Genomic DNA, 22045 nt, shown 5'->3' on the forward strand with positions numbered 1-22045 from the left:
AAAATTCCTAGAGCGAAACATAACGGTAAGTCTTTGTAACCTTGGATTAGGCAATGATTTCTTAGAGAAGGTTTTTCAGAAGCCTTGGTTTAGATCAAAGTTTGTCAAAAGCATAAGCAGCAAAGAAAAATATATAAATTGGTCCTCATTAAAATTAAAACTTCTGTAATTCAAAGGACACTATCAAGAAAGTAAAAAGACAACCCACAAAATGAGGAAAAATATTTGCCAGTCATGTATCTGATAAGAGACTTTTATAGAGAATATATAAAGAACTATAACTAAACAATAAAAGATAGGTAAACTAACTTAAAAATGACCAAAGTTCCTGGGTAGACATTTTTTTTCAAAGAAGATACACAAATGATGAACAAAAAATGATGTTTAGAATAACTAGTCATCAACAAAATGCAAGTCAAAACCACAAGGTCGCCTTTCACGACCTTCCCTGGTGGCTCAGCAGTAAAGAATCCACCTGCAGTGCAGGAGACGCGGGTTCTGTCCCTTGGTTGGGAAGATCCCCTGGAGGAGGGCTGGTAACCCACTCCAGTACTCTTGCATGGAGAATCCCATGGACAGAGGAGCCTGGTGGGCTACAGTCTATAGGGTCACAAAGAAACATACACAACTGAAACGACTAAGCACACACACACCGTTTCACACCCAATAGGATGGCTATGACCATAAAGACAGACAGTAACAAGTGTCATAGAGGATATGGAGAAATTGGGACTCTTGTGCATTGCTGATGAGAATGTAACAGTGTGCAGTTGCTGGAGAAAAACAGTTTGGCAGTTCCAACACAGTTACCAAGTGACCCAGGAATTCCACTCACAGGTAAATACTCAAAGAAATTGAAAAATATATATCCACATACAAAAAGTGTACATGAGTCTTCAGAGAAGTGTTATTCATAAGAATTATAAATTGGAAACAACTCCAGTGTCTATCAACTAAGGAACAAACAAAAGTTGTGTACAATGGAATGCTAGCCCATAAAAAGTAATGAAGTACTCATACATGGGACCATACGGATGAACCTTGAAAACATTACACTAAATGAAAGAAGATAAACACAAAAGATTACATATTGTATGACTTCATCTATATGAACTATCCAGATAGTTAAATCCATAGAAACAGAAAGCAGTTCAGATTTACCAGGGACTGGGGGCAGGTAGGAGTGAGGAGTGACCACTAATATGTACAGGATTTCTTTGGGGGTGATAGATTCTGCAGTTACATACTGGGAATAGTTTTATAACTATAAAAATCCCACTGAACTGTACACTTTAAAAGGGTGAAATTTATGAGATGTGAATTATATCTGAATAATAAAAAATCAATTAGAGATTTATTTCTTTTGCTAATAATGCATTTTCTGCACATGTCCCTGAGAGATTTGGAACACTGAGTCATAACTGGACATTTCTTCTATTGTATGAATGAGTTTATTCAAGAATAGGATTTGATGGAGAACAGGAAGGGAAGAACTTGGACCTCTAAATGGGAGTAAGGGTATATCAAGGAGAGGCTGCTGCTGCTGCTGCTGGTGCTAAGTCACTTCAGTCGTGTCCGACTCTGTGCAACCCCATAGACAGCAGCCCACCAGGCTCCCGTCCCTGGAATTCTCCAGGCAAGAACACTGGAGTGGGCTGCAATTTCCTTCTCCAATGCATGAAAAGTGAAAGTGAAGTCACTCAGTCATGTCTGACTCTTTGCGGCCCCATGGACTGAAGCCTACCAGGCTCCTCCGTCCACGGGATTTTCCAGGCAAGAGTACTGGAGTGGGTTGCCATTGCCTTCTCCATCAAGGAGAGGCTACATGAGCCTAATCACAATTTAGAGAAGGACTGATGAGCTGAAAGCAGCAAACATGTAGAATTCTGACAATGTTTCTTTGTTATGTGAAAGATTACTCAAACGTTATTATGGGAAGAGTCTTTTTAGTTTACTAAAGACTATTCTTCCAATTGGGCTTCCCAGGGTGGCTCAGTGGTAAAGAATCCACCTGCCAAACAGGAGATGAGAGCTCTATCCTTGCATTGGGAAGATCCCCTGGAGGAAAAAATGACAACCCACGCCAGTATTCTTGCTAGGAAAATCCCATGGACAGAGGAGCCTGGTGGGCTGCAGTCCATGGTGTAGCAGAGTCAGACACCAGTTAGTGACTAAACAACAATTATTCCAGGAAATACCTTCCGGGAGTGCTTGTTAAAGTGCTCAGAGTTTCAAATCACCCCTGATTTCTTCCTGGGTATTGGCTGCAAGTGCCAGCGATAGTTTGGTGTGGTGGAAGTGGGGTGCAGGGAAGGGAGAATAAGTCACTTCTTGCTGACTCTGAAAATCAGGTCCCTGCAATGATGAACTGTTCAAAAGACAGACTGAAAATTTTACTTAGCATCATTTTCTAATCATGTCATTTATTTAGAATAAAGGATGTTCACTGTTGTTTCATCAAGTCCAAAATAAATAGCAGGTTGATATTTATATTCTGTCTAGCCAATTCCATTTGCCAAAATGTTTTTTTAACGTTTGTTGCATGTAGTCATGGTTCACTAGCTTTTTTTGCTTGATAGTCTTTTATTGCATGACTATACCAGTTTGTTTATTCTCATGTTAACGTGAAGCTGAATTACGTCCAGTTTGGGACTATTAATCTTTGGTATCAGCTTTATAGCTGTACCTCTTTATTTTTTTAGCAGTTACCCCAAAGATTACTGATACTTGATTTATTACATTCTACTTTGAATGTACACTTCCCAAACCACATAAAAACCTTATTTTTATTCCCATTTTACTTCCTCTTCCACCCTTTTTGCCATTGTTGTCATGCACTTCACTTATGGATATTATTTTTTCCATAAGATATTATTACTGCTGTTGTTTCAACAGTCAGTATTCACTTAATTATGTATTTACACTTTCTAATGCTCTTCATTGCTTCCTGCAATCCCATGGACAGCTCACTTTTCCTGATACTTGCTTGCAGATGAGAGCCTTAGGGAATCTTGGAAATACTCTTTTTGCTATTCCACTGTTTACTGCCAGCGCCTTTCAGAAGCACTGCTCATTGTGGGTAGCAGAAAGCTCTTCACAGACACCTTAATTCTTTGCTCCTTCCCTTCCTTGTGGACCTTTCATTAACATGCTTGTTCCTCACAAAACCAGAAATCATCTCTTGTGTTAGAATGTGTGGCCTTGGCAATATATTTTAAAGGCAACACTAGCAATACCTGAGACAGTTGAGAATGTTTATGTCCTGAATTGTTGGAAATCTGATACTGCTCTCAAGATTTTGTACCATAGATATTTTTTAAGAGAAAAAATAGATTAAATCTGTTTTCATTCAAAGTGATTTAAGGGGGTTTACTCAAAATTACAGTGGAAATGAACTTTATTCTCAGCCTTTATCACATTCTTTCCTAAACTTTTCTTTGCTTCACATTCATACTCAAACCACTTTCCTGCCCGCTCCTTATCCTACCTTGAAGGTACACCTGTTTTGCCCTTACTTCTTGTTGATGCCTGTGTTCTCAAGCTAAGGGTTGATCAAACATTTTCATCCTAATATGTTAATTTTTAATATGCATTAAGTTTTGCCTTAGGTTTCCCCCACTTTTTTTTTTTCTTTGCACTTTAAAGGGAAGTTTTTTGAGCCAAAAGGAAGGATCCTTAAGGATGGGATTTCAGGAGTCAGCTTATAGGGAAGACAGATTCACACTGTGTTTCTAAGCACAGTTCTGTTAATTTGAATGCTGACTTTGTGTGGACCTAGGTCTGGGACATGGCAGCTTGAACTGTAAGACTTGTTTCTACTCCCAATTCAACTTACTTGCACCACTAAACCCAGGAACTGTAGGGCTAGCCCAGCAGGCAGAAGAGGGCAGGGAAGTGTGAATAAGAGACCAGACATGAGGATTTGCCTACTAGACTGGAGGAGGGCATTGGAGAAGGAAATGGCAACCCACTCCAATATTCCTGCCTAGAGAATTCCATGGACAGAGGAGCCTGGTGGGCTGCTGTCCATGGGGTCGCAGAGGGTCGGACACAACTGAAGCGACTTAGCATGCATACATGCATGCATTGGAGAAGGAAATGGCAACCCACTCCAGTATTCTTGCCTGGAGAATCCCAGGGACAGAGGAGCCTGGTGGGCTGCTGTCCATGGAGTCGCACAGAGTCAGACATGACTGAAGTGACTCAGCAGCAGCAGCAGCTGGAGGAGGACATAGCAGAGTCTTAGGTGGTGTGTGAAGCCTGTGGATCCTGGGGAAAGCTTGCCTTTCAGAGAACTCAAGACTTCCATAGCGAAGGTCAACATTGCTCTGCATGATGATCCCCGTTCTCTCTGCTCCTTCTGAAGCTGATAAAGGGCTGGATCACTGGGTCATGTCCTTCCTACCACAGTGAAGGCAAGGGTGAGAGACCTCCTCCTATGCTTCATAAGAAGTCAGACAGTCTGCCTGCAGGTCTGCTGCTGACTACAGGGGCAGAGAAGTGGCACTGTCCAGAGTGTCAGGCCTGGTATACTGTATAACATCTCCAACCCATGGAGTTCCAACAAGCCATCCCAATAAATAGAGAAGTAAACAATGATGCCACCACTGAGAGAATCTAAAAGTAAGAGTGGGGATGGGGCAAGAAGAAAAAACAACATTTCCACATCAATTTGGAGCTATTGAAGAAGACAGAAAACTAGGATAAAACTTGGCACTCAAGGATATTTTAATAAAATCACACATACAGATACAAACATAAATTCTGGGAGTTAATATGACTTTTCAAAATGTTGCTGGATGATCTAAAGAAGAGAATCATCACTGATTTTCCTTAGAAGTGACTTGGAGTATCATGCCATAAGCAAAAAGATTAAGAAGCAGAAATTAGGATGGAAAGTAAAAGGGACTTGGAAGTTAGATCTAGAACACTTAATATGAATAATTGTAGATCCAAAAAAGAGAATTAAAAGCAAAGACAAAGATTATGTATTTAAAAATTTCTCTTAACTAAAGGAAAAGCTGAGTTGCAGATTGAAAGGACTTATTGATCCTAATGAGAATAGACACACATCTGTAGAAATTCTGGGAAAATCCCTGAATCACAAAACCATAGAGAAAAGTCTTCCAAACTTTTCAGGCAGAAGTTGCTACAATAAAAATAATAGTATTGGTATCAGGATCCAATTTTTCATTTGCAACAACAGAATAAAAATGATATAATGATATAGCTATACTGCTAAGAAGAATGACTGAATTTCAAGCATCTAATATATAATTTATCTGACAAGGTTATAAAAGATATTTTAGATAACAAGGAAAGATTAAGATTAAATATTAATCAAGCATCCCATCTGAAGGCTATAGTAGAGAATTACTCCAATCAAAAAAAAAAAAAAAAAGAAAACCATGACCTCAGGTTGGGAAAATGACAGAAAGTTATGAACACCAAAACTTTCAGTGTATATTTATACCCATACATACATGCACAACATAATTAAAGCTACATGATTAATGACAGGCTATTCAGATACACATAAATCCCCCATACATATTCACATTCTCAAATCAACACACACATATATATATATAAAGTATCTTGAAATATGGGAAAATATAATGCAATATAATATACTACTGATGTTTCTTTCTTTAGTAATAACACTATCTACAGATATGAAGCTAGGTTATCTTTTAAAAAATAAATTCCACAAAATTGATCTAACTCATTATGATATATGTCTGTCCTGGGTTCCTTCTGTTAACCTTGCCTGGTAGTTCTCAGGTCAAAACTTTGACCAGAAAAGCTAGTAGTGTCTAGTTGCTCTTTTTGTCCAACAGCTAAAACTTTTATTTTACCTGTAATTTTTTCTCCAGTATTTTAGCCTTGCAAAAGTCCTGGGTTACACAAGCAAGGGTGTCTTCCTTTAAGAAACATACTGTTTGAATCCAAAATTTAAAAAAAATGTCATCTTTCAAGTACCCTTTTAATTGATAATCCTTTAGTGGGGTTGTGCCAAACTCATTTTACTTCAGTGTACTTAGGAATCTACCTAAAATTCCACATGCATAATGCTATTTGATATTTCATTTAATCGAGTTGGCCAATTTAGCTATGTGTGTCAGAGAGATGTTTATGAGATTATAACAATGCAAATGCACACCTCTTGAGTTTAGGTCTTTTTAGAGGTCTTTTCCATAGCAAGCATTATTTTTGCAACTTTAAACTCATAAACAAAATTTTGTAAGCTGAAATAGCTCCCCGTGCATTTGCTGAAAATCTCAAAGTTAGACCATTTTTCTTGAAGGTACAGTTCTCTGTCAAGCCAGGAGAAATAAAGATAAAAAATTTATCTCATTATGAAATGAAGTTTGATAGGAGAAAAAGTAACAACCTGTAATAAGATTCAAGAAATCCACCCCATGAGTTTGTAGGGGAGACAATGCTTGACCTCTTTTCTCTTAAGATCTATAACTGGGCCTGAGAATTATTTTTACTTAAGATATATTAACAGGAGAAAAACATAAAGATTTGTAAATGTACATGTGGCCCCCATAGGAAACTAAAGACCCAAAAAGCAGGTAGGCCCAAGTATTTATATACTAATTTGAACAAAGAGTGGTGATTATGAAAAAGTAAGTAAAATGTATGAGGAGAGTGAAGGAAGGTATTGTTTTAACAATCTGTTAACAATGTTTGTAGGTACAGATTTCTCTGGGCTGGACTGCTTATCTCTGGTCATAACAATGCATTTTCCCTCCTGGCACAGAGAGGGCAGCTTTTCCATGGGAGTTTTATCTGCTGCTTTCAAGAAGTAAAATGGACATCAGTATCCTTCTACCTGCTGTTTTCAAGTAAATAATCTTTATGCCAAAGTGGCATATTTGGGAATGGCATATTTTTTCACCCTTCAAAAGAAGCTTCAGAGTATGTTGGTTTCCTTTAATGACAAATAAGAACGTGTTTAGTTACCATGACATTTGGTAAAACTCAGTGGCGTAAGACGTCAGCCAACTATGGACATGCATCCTTAGCTGAAGCCAGTGCAAGTCATCTTTTATCACAAGGTGGTGGTGGTGGTGGTGTTCAGTTGCTCAGTTGTGTCTGACTCTTTGGACCCTGTGGACTGCAGCACACCAGGATTCTCTGTCCTTCACCATCTCCTGGAGTTTGCTCAAACTCAGGTCCATTGAGTCGGTGATGCCATCCAGCCATCTCATCCTCAGTTGTCCCCTTCTCCTGCCTTCATTCTTTCCCAGAATCACAAGAAATCACAGAATTTCTCAGACCACACCTTCAGAGGGCCACATTTAAAAACTTTCAACAGCCAGACCATCCACAGAAGGGTGGTAATAGGACTAAATGTATTCTTTGATTATAAAATATATATTGCATATGTCCTATGTAACAGATACTAAGCTAAGTGCAGGGGAAGACAAGATAAAACACACTGTCCACCAGGAGCTTCCATATGTTGCATGAGAGAGATGTTAAGGACAGTGACCTTCTGTAACTGATGCACCAGATAAAGCTAGCTGACAAAGCTTAAAGGCAGCAAGGTTATACTCCTGGCTTCAGAGTTCAAACACTCTTATTCAAAAGTTCTCTCCAACTGCTTACTAGTGGTATAGCATGAGGCAAGTCATTAAATCCTGCTCTAAATGCTCACTTTATTTTTATGATAACAATAGCCCTTTATTTTTCAGTGTCTAGCATATATGTACTGGATGATACATGTCCCATAAAAGCTATTTATTATTATTTATATTCATCAGGAAATGGAGACAAAAGAACAGTGCTTCTCAAAAACTCAAACTCAACAGAAACAAAGGTTGTCCTCTGAGAGTTTATCTACAACATCATGATAGATTGGATCAGAGCTCAGATTCTCAGGGTGAACTTAAAGGCTTACTATTATGCCAGCCCCCTGGAGGAGGGCATGACAACCACTCCAGTATTCTTGCCTGGAGAATCCCATGGACAGAGTAGCCTAGTGAGCTACAGTCCACGGGGTCACAAAGAGTAGGACCTAAGTCACAACAGAAGTGACTTAGCATGCATGCATTATGCCAGCTAAAAAAACTTAGAGAATATATACACATATTCTATGGCAGGTACATGCATTCATTAAAAAAGAAAGAATAATATAATGATCCCACTTGTCCGTTAGTTCAGTTCAGTTCAGTCGCTCAGTCATGTCCGACTCTTTGCGACCCCATGAATCACAGCACGCCAGGCCTCCCTGTCTATCACCAACTCCCGGAGTCCACCCAAACTCATGTCCATTGAGTCAGTGATGCCACCCAGCCATCTCATCCTTTGTCATCCTCTTCTTCTCCTGCCCTCAATCCCTCCCAGCATTAGATCTTTTCCAATGAGTCAACTCTTCGCATGAGGTGGCCAAAGTATTGGAGTTTCAGCCTCAGCATCATTCCGTTCAATGGACACCCAGGACTGATCTCCTTTAGGATGGACTGGTTGGATCTCCTTGCAGTCCAAGGGACTCCCAAGAGTCTTCTCCAGCACTGCAGTTCAAAAGCATCAATTCTTCAGCACTCAGCTTTCTTCACAGTCCAACTCTCACATCCATACATGATCACTGGGAAAACCATAGCCTTGACTACATGGACCTTTGTTGGCAAAGTAATATCCCTATTTTTAAAAATGCTATCTGGGTTGGTCATAACTTTCCTTCCAAGGAGTAAGAATCTTTTAATTTCATGGCTGCAGTCACCATCTACAGTGATTTTGGAGCCCCAAAAATAAAGTCTGACACTGTTTTCACTGTTTCCTCATCTATTTCCCATGAAGTGATGGGACCGGATGCCATGATCTTCGTTTTCTGAATGTTGAGCTTTAAGCCAGCTTTTTCACTCTCCTCTTTCACTTTCATCAAGAGGCTTTTTAGTTCCTCTTCACTTTCTGCCGTAAGGGTGGTGTCATCTGCATATCTGAGGTTATTGATATTTCTCCCAGCAGTCTTGATTCCAGCTTGTGCTTCTTCCAGTCCAGCGTTTCTCATGATGTACTCTGCACAGAAGTTGAATAAGCAGGGTGACAATATACAGCCTTGACATACTCCTTTTCCTATTTGGAACCAGTGACAATTTAACTTCAAATAGGAACAAAAGTACTAAGGGTGGTTTGAGCATTAAGAAATAACCTCTATAAATCGCTTAACACAATGTCCAGACTATGGGAGTCATTTGGTAAATTCTTGGTAACTGATTGTTTGAAAAAGAAGAGACTATGAGCCTTTCTATACATGATGAAGCAGGAAGGAGTTTGACAGCAGATGCCAAAGTTGCCTCATACTGACGTGGTTTCCTGTGGGGGATGCAGATTCTTCCTTCCCTGACTGACACATTCAAACTTGAAGTCTACAACTAAGGGGCCTTGGGTCAGATTTCTTGCCCACTGAGCAAGTGCACTGCGGGAGGCAGGCATCACTGAAAAGAAGGAATTGTGTCAATCGCAGCTCTTCTTTAGGTCATAATAACCAACCTCTGTCAGTTTGGGGTGAGAACGGGGATCAGGATGGGGTTGGTGAGGACAAGCCTTTATTTATAGAGTAGGGACAGAGATCACCCTGTGGAGAGGGGAAAAGAAAGTGGGGTGTGGTGTTCCTGGGACAGCAGTTGTGGGTAAGGAGATGCCCTCACTGTGAGGCTCAGAACAGTCAGCAAGACTAAAATATTAATTAGGAGGTAACTTCAGAAGGAGTTCCTAGAACTCTACCGTCCTCATGAGACCTAGGTCACCAACCATCTAGAATACTGGTCACAAATCCTGTTCAAAATATTTTGAAAACTGCTTTGGTGGAGGAGGATTTCATTCTCCCATTAACAGTGACTGCATCCAAGGAAGCTTTAATTTTTTCCCACGGGAAGTGAACAACCGCAGGGCATCAACCAAGGCCTCTCTGGTACGGCCTAAGGAAGAAAGGAGGAAAGGCTTGGAGGGAGGCTCAGTTCATCACTGCTACGCAGAGGCGGGCTGGTCTGGCGCCCCCGCCAGATGCCCATGAGCCCTAACGGTGTGTCCTGCTTCTTTGTCCGCAGAGCCCCTCGGCGCGGACCCGGACACGCTGCGGGCCGGCGCGCGCGGCTTCACCGGCTGCCTTTCTGCGGTACGCTTCGGGCCTGCAGTCCCTCTGAAGGCGGCGCTGCGCTCTGGCGGCCACTCCCAGGTCACCGTCCGCGGACACGTGGCCACCGCGTCCCGCTGCGCGGATGAGACGGGGCCCGGAGCCCCAGCGCGGGAGGCGACCCGCCCTCTCTCAGGCGGAGCAGGTGTGTGGCTCGCTCCCTGCCGTCTTCCACTCCATCTCCATCCCCGTACAACTGCGTTTCACATGCCAGCAAAATTATGCTCAGAATCTCCATGCCAGAGGTTCCCCAAAGTCCTCAATTCATCTTCTCACTTCTCTGGTCTTTCCAGTCTTGGCTCTTCGTTTCAAATTCGTTTCTGTCACTGCATTATCTGCTCCTCTTTCAAACGTTTGTGGATTTCTCAAAACTCCTCCTTTCCACTCTCTGTCATCCTCCCTTTTTCTACTGTAGGTCGTTCTGGACCAACGGATGAGGGACGGCCCTTAGTTAATGCGGACAGAAGTGACTCCGCTGTCATCGGAGGTAATGCGGCCGCAAATGACCTCTGCCTTGGTTCTGTTGTCACTGTTAGCAAAGTCCAAAAAATATCTGAGAATCCGTGATGATTGTGAGGTCAATGGCAGACCACATACATTTGCTAATGTTCTTGATGTTACTGTACTGAACTCAGCTCCTTCGAAAAAGCTTTGTAGAAGGAACTGATGGCTCCTTTTTTTTTTAAAGGATGGTTGCCAAACTATAATAATAAGAGGTTTTTCATTTGAAAATAGTCATTAGTTTCTCTCAGAATGTATACATATTTAAGACACATTTACTTTTACTTCTTTGATTTAAAATAGCCAGAGGTCAGCCCCTTAGCCCAGAACACTTAAAAATAAGATTAAAAATAAAACATAAAGCAACATTGACATATATACACTACTGTGTGTTAAATAGCTAGTGGAAGGCTGCTGATTCACCTTGTTGTATAATAGAAACTAACACAACATTGCAAAACAATTATTCTCTAAATTTAAAAAGAAAATAAATTTTATTTAAAATTAAAAAATGCAACATTTATTGGGAGAAGCACCTAAATTATACAAATTGTCAATCACCTAAACATAAAGATGTAAAACTGCATCTAGCATCAAGGTTATCTTTGGGCAGAGAGATAGGCAGCTAGCTATCTAGGTAGATACATATAGATATCCATTAAATACATCATTCATATATATATATATATATATATATATATATATATGAAGAAGTAAAAGTAATTGCACTTTAAATATCTTCTATTATATCCCCTGAAACAAAACTTATCCAGGTAGGACTCAAAAATTAATATTCAATTCTCCCTCCTTATCATTCAAAGAACATTTTAATTTGTTTAATTAGATTATGGAAATGTGAGTCAGTTGAAAACTCTGCTGGATGAGTAGAAGTAAACTACTCTCCATTCTTTGCTACCTCAAAGTGAGGCAATTACTCCTAGAGCTGGGTGATTGGACTGGGTTAGGCCAGCTACATACCTGCTCAGCTACATACCTGGATCTGCCTGCATTTATTAAGATACCAGGTTTCTCCAGACAACTAGTGAAGTATTCAGACATTTTAAAGTGCTGATCAAATCTATGTAAGAATGTCATTATTTCCATTTCTGTATCAATTACTTTTATTTTTGTAGTGAGTGAGGAATATGACCTCCATCTTATAACTCCAAAAACAAATAAAAGCTATAAATATTATTTATAATGCATATCCAAAAAGAATAACTTTCTTGTTAAAATTTAAATTAAGTCTTAATCCCAAATCATTCTGATTTATTTTTAATGAGAAAACTTCACTATAATGTCAAACTTAAGTGAAAATAAATCAACTTAAATGTGATTAATATTTACAAAGTAGGAACCCAAAGTTCAAAATTTTGCCAATTATAATAGTTGGTGCCCTTTTATTAGAGAGAACAAAGATAAAAGTCAAATTGATGATAGGACAAAGATGTGGTCCTTAGAGTTTTATTGCCTGCGTGTGTGTGTGTGCTCAGTCGTTCAGTCATGTCTGACTTGTTGGGACCCCATGAACTGTAGCTGGCCAGGCTCTTCTGTCCATGGGATTTTCCTGGCAAGAATACTGGAGTGAGTTGCCGTTCTCAGGAATTGAATCCATGTCTCCTGCATCTCCAGCATTGGCAGGCAGATTCTTTACCACTGAACAGAGTTGTATTGCTTTTGCTAAACATCATTGGCAAGATGTACAAAGTAAGTTACTCTAGTGGCACTCCCCTGAGAAATCTTTTTTGGCTCCTGATACATGGGAGCCAAGCACAGAAGGTCTTAGGGACAGAAGGGTTCAGTTTACTGGACCCTACAATGTACTTGAACCTTCCTTCCATCTGTATGGGGGCTGGTGGCTGTGTGGTTTGTCAGTTACTGGGTATCTAGACCTCCAGTGTATTGTTCCTGAAAGAAGTATCAGACTTTTAAAAAACTGTTCACAGACTTCACCTTTGTGTGAAATATTTGATCTGTTTAAAGGATTATCCCAATAGGTGAATTTCTCCATATTCTGCATTTTTCATTTTTATTTTCTCCCCTGTAAACAAAGGAAGCACTAGGAAAGGAGTATTAACCTAATCAATATTCGAACCTGGTAAACCAGAGATCATAGAGGATTTCTTACCAAGCGATCTATGCTGTGGATGGGCAGATGGATGGATAGAGAAAGATACAGACGTGTAGATAGACAGAGACACAGACACAGGCGTGAGCACTTGTCAAAAACACATTTACACTGGAGTTGCTGATAGGAAGGTTATGGAAGCCATCAGATGCGTTCTTCACATTATCTCAGTCTCTTCAGATAGAGGGTGGAGGTGGAAGTTATTCTAGGATCCCACCAAACCTCACAAAACAAAAACAAGGTAGAGTTAGAGGTGATCAATCACATACAGAAAATCCTGGATGTATAGGTGGGTCAGTGTAATGGTAACAATCGTCATATAATTAAGTGGTTTGATCACTGTTACTGAGTTAGTGGTCCCTGACACTAAAATTGGACATGATATAGCTCTTAAAACAAAGCTCTATGACTAAACATAAAAATAATTAAAGTAACTCTGTTATTGTTTCTCACATGAAATGGAAAATATATTGAAAGCAATGAATATTCTACGTAAGAATAAATATTTAAGAATATTCATAGAGTAATAAATATGCTACCTCATCTCAGCTAAGGAGTCTGAGTTCCTGATAGCATGTCCTCAGGAATCTTTGTGACCAATTGCACCCAACCAAGCTTCAAGTTTGTTGGGCTCCCTCACACTTGCTTAAGTCTGTCTCAGAGTATAATAAAGAAACTTCATTTTGCAATACAAATTTTGATTTACATAACTAAACACTAACATGTGTTTGCTTACATTTGTTAATTAGGAATACTAATTAATGCCTATGCCAATCATCTTAAAACTATATTGACTAGTGAATGTTCCTTTTTGCCTGTTTCAGATGGATTGGATATTTATTCTTCACTAATGTGATATAGCTTGACTTAATATCCCTATGGCTTAGCTTGATGGTGCATTAAAATAATCCATGAAACTTTTGAAATAATACTGATACCCCAGCCTCCCACCCAAAATTCTGTTATCGTCTACTATGTAGCCAAGGTTGAGAACAACTGGCAAAGTTAGTGTCTTCAATACTTAAAACATTTCCAGCATGAGAAATGTTTTGCTTTTCATATAACTGAATGTTATTAATATTTCTACAGATTTTTATAATATAGTATATTAGTTATCAATTGCTACATGACAAATTATCAACTATTTAGCAACTTAACACAATCCACGTGTATTGTTCCTCAGTTTATATGGGTCGGGAGTTTGGACACATCTCAGTTAGGTCCTCTGCTTAGGGTCTCACAATCCTGAAATGAATGTGTGTCACTTGGGATCTTGGGCTGGGGTCACATTTGAAGTTTCCACTGGGGATGGAGCCTTTTTCACTTGCATAGATTGTTGGCTGCATTCAGTGTCTTGCAGCTGTAGCACTGAGAGCTTCTGAATTTTCACTGGTTCATAGAGTTCTTTGTCATGTGGTGGTTTCCCAGCATGGCTCTTGCCACCTCATAGCCAGCAGGAAGAAGGAGACTCCAACAGTACAGGTGCTACAGTCTTATGTAACGTAATCATGTAATCATGTACAAATAATCAGGTACAGACCATCAACTTTGTCATATTGTATTGGTTAGAAGCAAGTCACAGGGGGTCACATAAGAGTGTAGACCCCCAGAGGCAACAATCACTTAAGACTCTCTCGGTCTCATAGACATAGATGAAATATACACCATATTATTGTAGTTCAACTGTATATCAGCATAACAGTTTAATCAAATTTTCATTAAAACACATAGAAATTTGGCCACTTGATGCAAAAACTGATTCATTGGAAGAGACTCTGATGCTAGGAAAGATTGAGGTGAAAAGAAAAATGGGGCAGCATAGGATGAGACTGTTAGATAGCATATTCAACTCAATGGACATAAATTTGAGCTCCCTGGTCACTCAGATGGTAATGAAGCTGCCTGCAATGCAGGAGACCTGGGTTAGATCCCTGGGTTGGGAAGATCCCCTGGAGGAGGGTATGGCAACCCACTCCAGTATGCTTGCCCAGAGAATCTCCGTGAACAGAGAAGCCTGGCAGGCTATACAGTCCATAGGGTCGCAAAGAGTTGGACACGACTGGGTAATTAAGCACACTAGGAGATAGATAAGCGCACTAAGAGGATAGAGGAATCTGGCACACTGCAGTCCATGCTGTCACAAAGAATTGGTCACAACTTAGCAATTGCACAACAACAATAAAGCATATAATCACTCTATAATAGGGCTACACAGACTATACCTTTTAAAAATAAAAACCTGCTTACTCAGTTAGCCATGCAGGCATGACTTAAGAGGCCTATGGTGTTTCTGCACTTTAGTGTGAAGGCATTAACTGGAATCCAATCAGATATGTCTTTGGAATTAAGGCATAAAACCTCTGTATCTAAAGTTTGCATGGACTTAGAAGTAACCTTAAAGTTATAATATTACTTGGTTTCAAATTTTCTGATGATAAATGGTGCTAGGGTAGATTCTAGTTAGGCTGACATTTACAGTTTATAATCTGACTTTGTATTTTCCCTTCTCTCTAGGTGTGATAGCGGTTGTAATATTTATTTTGCTCTGCATCACTGCCATTGCTATACGCATTTATCAACAGAGATGGCTGTACCAAAAAAATGAAACGAATATTCCCAAAACTGGAGACAATGCTGAAACTGCTCTGAAAAGTGAGCTCAACATGCAATGTACAGTCAATGAAAGCCAGAAAGAGTATTTCTTCTGATCTGCTATTGTGATTTACTGATTACTAAGATGATGTGACTTTCTTGCTAAGCCAGGGGCTCCCAGTGGATGAAACCCACCCATTGTCCTTCTGGGACAGGCAGTGGGGGTCCAATGCCATCAGCTTGCTCACAAACAGTCCCTGGAGGCTCTGCTCAGCGCTCCTTCTTGATCCATTTATGTGACAGTGACTTTGGTGTGCTCATTAATCACTGATTGGCAGTTTCTGACTGTTCTGACTTGATCTTCTAAAAGGCAAATGTATTTTACATAATTACTTCAGGTTTTAAGTGAGAAGAAGGATTCAAGCTCTACTCTCTTAAAAATACTCCATGGAAGTTTATCAACGTTGGACTCTAATGTTTTGTGTTACATGGAAACCTACAGTAAGCTTCTTTTATCAATCACTTGCTGACATTTTTAAACCAGGAAGTGCTTCTCAGATGGCCTTCAGCTGCATTTCCATATTCCTATGAACCAGAGCCCATTGGCCAAACGCCTGAGAAAACATTTTTTGGCTGATTACTTTTCCTTTTGTGTCTTTTAAATCAATTTTGATATATTTTAATAAAGAAATGAGTGTTGAATGTCAGCTATGAAATTCTACTATTAAGTTCAGATGTGAAACAGAATTCATGGGTAGAAAAACGTATAAAGGATTTTAATCTGTGATAATTTGCTTATTTTTCTTTGTGATTTGTCATTCTATTCTTTGAAAATTGTAATAAGGATCACCTAGTAATCTCACACAAATGTTTATTTTCTAACTAAATTCATGCCCATGTATAAAGCTGAAACTCCAGTACTTTGGCCACCTCATGCGAAGAGTTGACTCATTGGAAAAGACTCTGATGCTGGGAGGGATCGGAGGCAGGAGGAGAAGGGGACGACAGAGGATGAGATGGCTGAATGGTATCACTGACTCGATGGATGTGAATCTGAGTGAACTCCGGGAGTTGGTGATGGACAGGGAGGCCTGGCGTGCTGCAATTCATGGGGTCACAAAGAGTTGGACACGACTGAGCGACTGAACTGAACTGATAAATTCCATATTTAACACTGGAAGTGTATCCATCCACATCTGAATGAAATATAGTCCTAATTTTTTTTTTCTTTATGTATGGGATGGTTAGGTCATTTTTCTTTGCAGTCCTGTGATTTTTTTTTCTTCTGGAGGTTATAACAACTCTTTGCTTTCTTGTGACTGTATGTTCATTTATTAGGGAATAAGTCACATTTTAAACTAAATCTCTCCATTTTCCTTTCTAAATTTTGAGCTTATGTAGGCAAAACATTCCTTGAGTTACCTTCTCACCTAGCTACTATTTGGAATATTAGTGGAAGAATGCTTATGCTAAGGGAAAATGCAAGCTATATGATCTGAACTAAATCTGTCATTTCAGGAAAAATTCTAGGATCTTGAGATCTATTTCCAATAGAGCACCCCAAATTGGCTAGTTCATTTTAAGTAGGGCATATTTGAATATTAGGAGAGCAAAAAATCATATTAACTATGAGAATTTATCCAGTAACTACTTTAGTGGCAGTGGTCATTAGATACTCACATGATGTCACCGTTTGCATTGAAAAGCCAGTTGTAATAAAAATGCACTGCCCTTTCCATATTACACCTGCCATGTGCCTGCCAGGTACTAACTTTGACCACAAAATGATCACTTGGAATTAGATGCATTTTGCCTTGCTATCACCTTTTGTGTGTATACCTACTTTTCTGTGTTGTTTTTAATGAATGGGAAAATATATCCTCTATATAGTTTTTCTCAAACATTTTTTCTTATATTAATTTTCTATAAGGTATAAAAAGCTACCACAAATTTAACTCAATACACATTTATTATTGCACAGTTTCTGTGAGTCAGGAGCTAGGCATGGGTTTACTGAGACTCTTGCAAGGTTGCAGTCAAGTGTCTGCCAGGGCTGTGTTCTTATACAGAAAGTCAGTCAAGAAGGAATCTGCCTCCTTGCTCCCATGATTATTGACAGCACTTCATTCCTTACTGCTGGAGGACTTATGAAAGCTTGTTTCTTCAAGGCTAGTGGAGGAGAAACTCTAGAGCAAGTATGCTAGCAAGAGGGAGTCTTATTTAAGATAAATGTGATCATAGGAATGACATCCCCCAATTTGTCATAGTCTGTTGGTTAGAAGGGCTTCCCTGGTAGCTCAGCTGGTAAAGAATCCGCCTGCAGTGCTGGAGACCCAGGTTCGATTATTGGATTGGGAAGATAACCTGGAGAAGGGATAGGCTGCCCACTCTAATATTTATGGGCTTCCCTGGTGACGTAGATGGTAAAGAATCTGCCTGCAATGCGGAAACCTGGGTTCAATCCCTGGATTGGGAAGATCTCCTGGAGGAGGGCATGGCAACCTACTCCAGTATTCTTGCCTAGAAAATCCCCAAGGACAGAGAAGCCTGGTGGGGTCACAAAGAGTTGGACATGACTGAGCGACTAAGCACACACATTGGTTAGAACAAGTCACAAGTCCCACACATACTAAGGGGAGGGATTATATCAAGACTTAACAGGCTGAGATCATGGAGACCACTTTAAAGTCTATTTGCCATAATACTGTATCTATACTGATGTTTATTTAAATGATGAAAGAAGTTTAGGATCTCAATATAGCAATATATAAAGGACTACTTTGGTAAATGGTGTGTGTAGGCTTTTCCCAAAGGTCTGTGTAGTTTGGGGAAGGATTCAACATAAAAATTATAGGATCCATTAAACACATAGCTGAGTATAAACATCATTAAATTACTGCAGCTTTAACAAGTGATCATCTTATGTTCCAAAAGAATGCATCACTTTGGTACCTGAAATTTTACAGATTTCTGGATAGTGAAATCCAGTGCACTCTGATCTCTTTTCTAAAGGGGAAACTTTAAAATATTTTTACTGAATTTTGGTGATGCACCATCCACATTCCCTGACTGATTTGTAAACTTTTCCAGCTTGTTAATAAAAAAAAAAACACTTTTGAATTAAATTAGAAAAATATTTTTAAGAGTTGAATTAAATTTGAATTATGAAATTATATTGTTTCTCCCCTAAAATATTAAAAATTGTGTGAATGTATGCATTCTGTACTGGTGTGTAGATTCCTTTATCTCTACTTATTCTCTATATAGGGAATACTGTGATTTGTTAATATTGTTTATGATGGTATTTAAGTTGTCATATGAAAAGTGAAACACAAAGTAGTTGATACTTACTGACTGCTACAAATCTGGGCTTTTCCAGGTGGCGCTAGTGGTAAAGAGCCCACCTGCCAATGCAAGAGACTTAAGAGGTGTGGGTTCAATCCCTGGGCTAGGAAGATGCCCTGGATGAGGGCATGGCAGGAGTATTCTTGGCCAGGTCCATGGACAGAGGAGCCTGGTGGGCTATAGTCCCTAGTGTCACAAAGGGTCAGACACGAGTGAATCGACTTAGTACTTATGCACAAATTAAAATACCTAGAAATGTAGATATTTATTTATTTATTTTATTTTTTTTGCTGGTTTTATTTTTTTTATTTTATTATTATTATTTTTTTTTAATTTTAAAATCTCTAATTCTTACATGTGTTCCCAAACATATTTAAAACTTTGCCAGAGAACCACAGTTTAACAGTCAGTAAATTATTTGTTGAATGTTTGTACTCAAAACTGGTTAAATGTGATTTTCCCCAAACAGTTGGTTTCTAGAGCACTAATTATATATACAGATGTCAGTTGCAGACAGTTCAAAGATAATAAGTCCTCAAGTTTTATTTTCAAATAGCAAAGGAAAATAGCATATAACTAACACTCATTATTAGGACTAGAACTTAAAAATTCTTGTTTACCTCATTATGAAGTGAATCCCTCCCCCTATTACCTCCCCAGTATCATTTAGTAACTTAGACAAACATATTGGGGCATTTATATTCTATTTGTCTAAGTAAACACTAGACAATTTTTTCACTTGCTTTCATATAGAACATTTGATAGATAATAGCTTTCAATGGCAGAAAAGGCAATGGCAACCCACTCCAGTACTCTTGCCTGGAAAATTCCATGGACGGAGGAGCCTGGTAGGCTGCAGTCCATGGGGTCACTAGGAGTCGGACACAACTGAGCGACTTCACTTTCACTTTTCACTTTCATGCATTGGAGAAGGAAATGGCAACCCACTCCAGTGTTCTTGCCTGGAGAATCCCAGGGACGGGAGCCTGGTGGGCTGCCATCTCTGGGGTCGCACAGAGTTGGACACGACTGAAGCGACTTAGCAACAGCAGCTGCAGCTTCAATGGATTTTTGAAAAGTAAAAAATGATCGTCACGGTCCTTACCTTGAAAGATGACAAATATGATAGAAGCACTTTCCATCTGCTGCTGCTGCTAAGTCGCTTCAGTCATGTCCGACTCCTAGCGACCCATGGAACTGCAGCCTACCAGGCTCCTCCATCCATGGGATTTGCCAGGCAAGAGTACTGGAGTGGGTTGCCATTGCCTTCTCTGGCACTTTCCATCTAATATATATTAAATCCAACTATGCAGTTGGATTGTCTAACCATGCTTTAAACAAAGAGGATGAAATGGACATATGTTAAATAAAAACATATTTAGTGGGTTACTTAATCTACTGTTTTGCAATCCATGTACAACAATGTTTAAGTCCCTTCATGCCTTGAATAGATCCTGGCTGTCTTTTCCCCTTTTTAAGAGTGGCTTATGGTAAATGGCAACATGGAGGAAAGAATAAAAAAGAAAGTGATAGACATGAAATGGCCTATGCACGAAGTGGAGGGGGACATGGATTTGGTGTTTATGTGTACCAACAGCCAAATGGGAACCCATGGGCATGTTTACAGGTTGAAGGAGATTGACAGACTTTATGCACATTGAAAATAACTTACTACTTCAGTGGAACAAAAATATTATTAATGGGATAGATCTACGGACTACCTAAACATGCATGCAACTACTACCACTTTTCAAGAGGATGAAAGTATTCATAAACACTGGTTTAGCAAATTTAAATTCAGAGAAAGAATTGAGCTTTTATAAGAAAAAAAAAATTCTTATTCTCAGAATGAGAGAGATTGTCTATTGACAGGAGAATCATCAAATATCCTTCCATCTGATCCTTACCTCGCCCTTTGAAGGCTTTCTAAGTGAGTCTAGGTTGCTTCTTCCAAAGTAACATCATTAATTTGTAGTTAAGTCTGGTTACCTGAGCCTTGCTTTGCTATACAAGTTTTCATGGGTGCAGCTTCTGCCAGTTTCTGCTGCAGATTTCATCAGAACATCAGCCTTTAGTATGTGGTATAATTCAAGTACAAGTATGGGTTTTGTTTTAGGAAGATAGGTATGTGTGACTGAGGTGTATGGCAGGATTTATCATACATAGATCACATTGCTGGGAAAATAAGTTGAATTGCTACTTACTATGAAACTTCTGTTTCAAAATTACTAGTAATGCAAAACGTTCACCAAGCTTTGATTATGACTGAAAAATGATGCATATTCCATTTATTTTATCATTATTTGTGTTATGTGCTGTGCTGTGCTTAGTCACTCAGTTGTGCCTGACTCTTTCTTATCCCATGGACTGTAGCCTTCCAGGTTCCTCTGTCCATGAGATTCTTCAGGCAAGAACATTGGAGTGGGTTGCCATGCCCTCTTCCAGGGGTCTTTCCTGACCCAGTGTTAAATATTACCAAATAGAAGTTTGTGTGTCCAATGCCCAGTAAGACCAAACAAACCAAAGTTCTGGATCATGGAGGGGTTTATTGCAAGGTCATGCAAGGAGATGGGTGGCTCATTCCCATCCCCCACCCCACCCCCCATCCCCTCAAAAATAACCCAGATCCCTGAAGGGTTTCAGGAAAGCAGTTTTAAAGGCAAGCTGAAGGAGGAGCATGGTTAGTTATTGCAAACTGCTTGGTGTCAGAATCCTTTGTTAACTCCCCTTGTAGGTCAGGTCATGATGTTCCTTTAAACCTCTAGCAATACAAATGTTATTCTCCATTCTGCAACTTTTTATCTCTATATAAATGGATAAGTGTTATATTCTTTAAGGTCAAGAGCCATGAGAATATATGCTTGCCTGTATATTTCAGGCTATCAGTTCAGTCCAGTTCAGTCACTCAGCCGTGTCCAACTCTTTGCGACCCCCATGAATTGCAGCACGCCAGGCCTCCCTGTCCATCACCAACTCCTGGAGTTCACTCAGACTCACATCCATCGAGTCAGTGATGCCATCCAGCCATCTCATCCTCTGCCGTCCCCTTCTCCTGCCCCCAATCCCTCCCAACATCAGAGTCTTTTCCAATGAGTCAACTCTTCTCATGAGGTAGCCAAAGTACTGGAGTTTCAGCTTTAGCATCATTCCTTCCAATGAACACCCAGGACTGATCTCCTTATAGGTAGCATGTTTTTACAAAAGATGCAGAGCCAGAGTGACTAAGCACAGTCAACAGAGCACAAAGGAACAGATCTAATACAGAGCTGGATTTGTTTTTCTCTATTACAAGAGGATGAGATGCTGGATTCAGAGTTTATCATTGACTTTGT

The 22045-nt window shown here is 39.6% G+C and overlaps 1 protein-coding gene across 2 annotated transcripts in view; it reads left to right on the top strand.

The window, feature by feature from the left end:
* Positions 1 to 15484, top strand: part of LOC138080855 (contactin-associated protein-like 3) — a 185463-nt gene extending 169979 nt beyond the window's left edge. The window contains exons 21-23 of one of the 2 annotated variants that reach the window (XM_068973702.1): positions 10062 to 10292; positions 10563 to 10634; positions 15291 to 15484. In XM_068973702.1, the coding sequence (XP_068829803.1) occupies positions 10062 to 10292; positions 10563 to 10634; positions 15291 to 15484 (497 nt within the window). The remainder of the gene's footprint in view (positions 1 to 10061; positions 10293 to 10562; positions 10635 to 15290) is intronic. The other variant, XM_068973703.1, reaches the window with a different exon arrangement.
* The last annotated feature ends 6561 nt before the right edge of the window (positions 15485 to 22045 follow it).

The sequence above is a fragment of the Capricornis sumatraensis genome, chromosome 6, assembly GCF_032405125.1.
Source record: "Capricornis sumatraensis isolate serow.1 chromosome 6, serow.2, whole genome shotgun sequence".
In the NCBI taxonomy this organism is placed as follows: domain Eukaryota; kingdom Metazoa; phylum Chordata; class Mammalia; order Artiodactyla; family Bovidae; genus Capricornis; species Capricornis sumatraensis.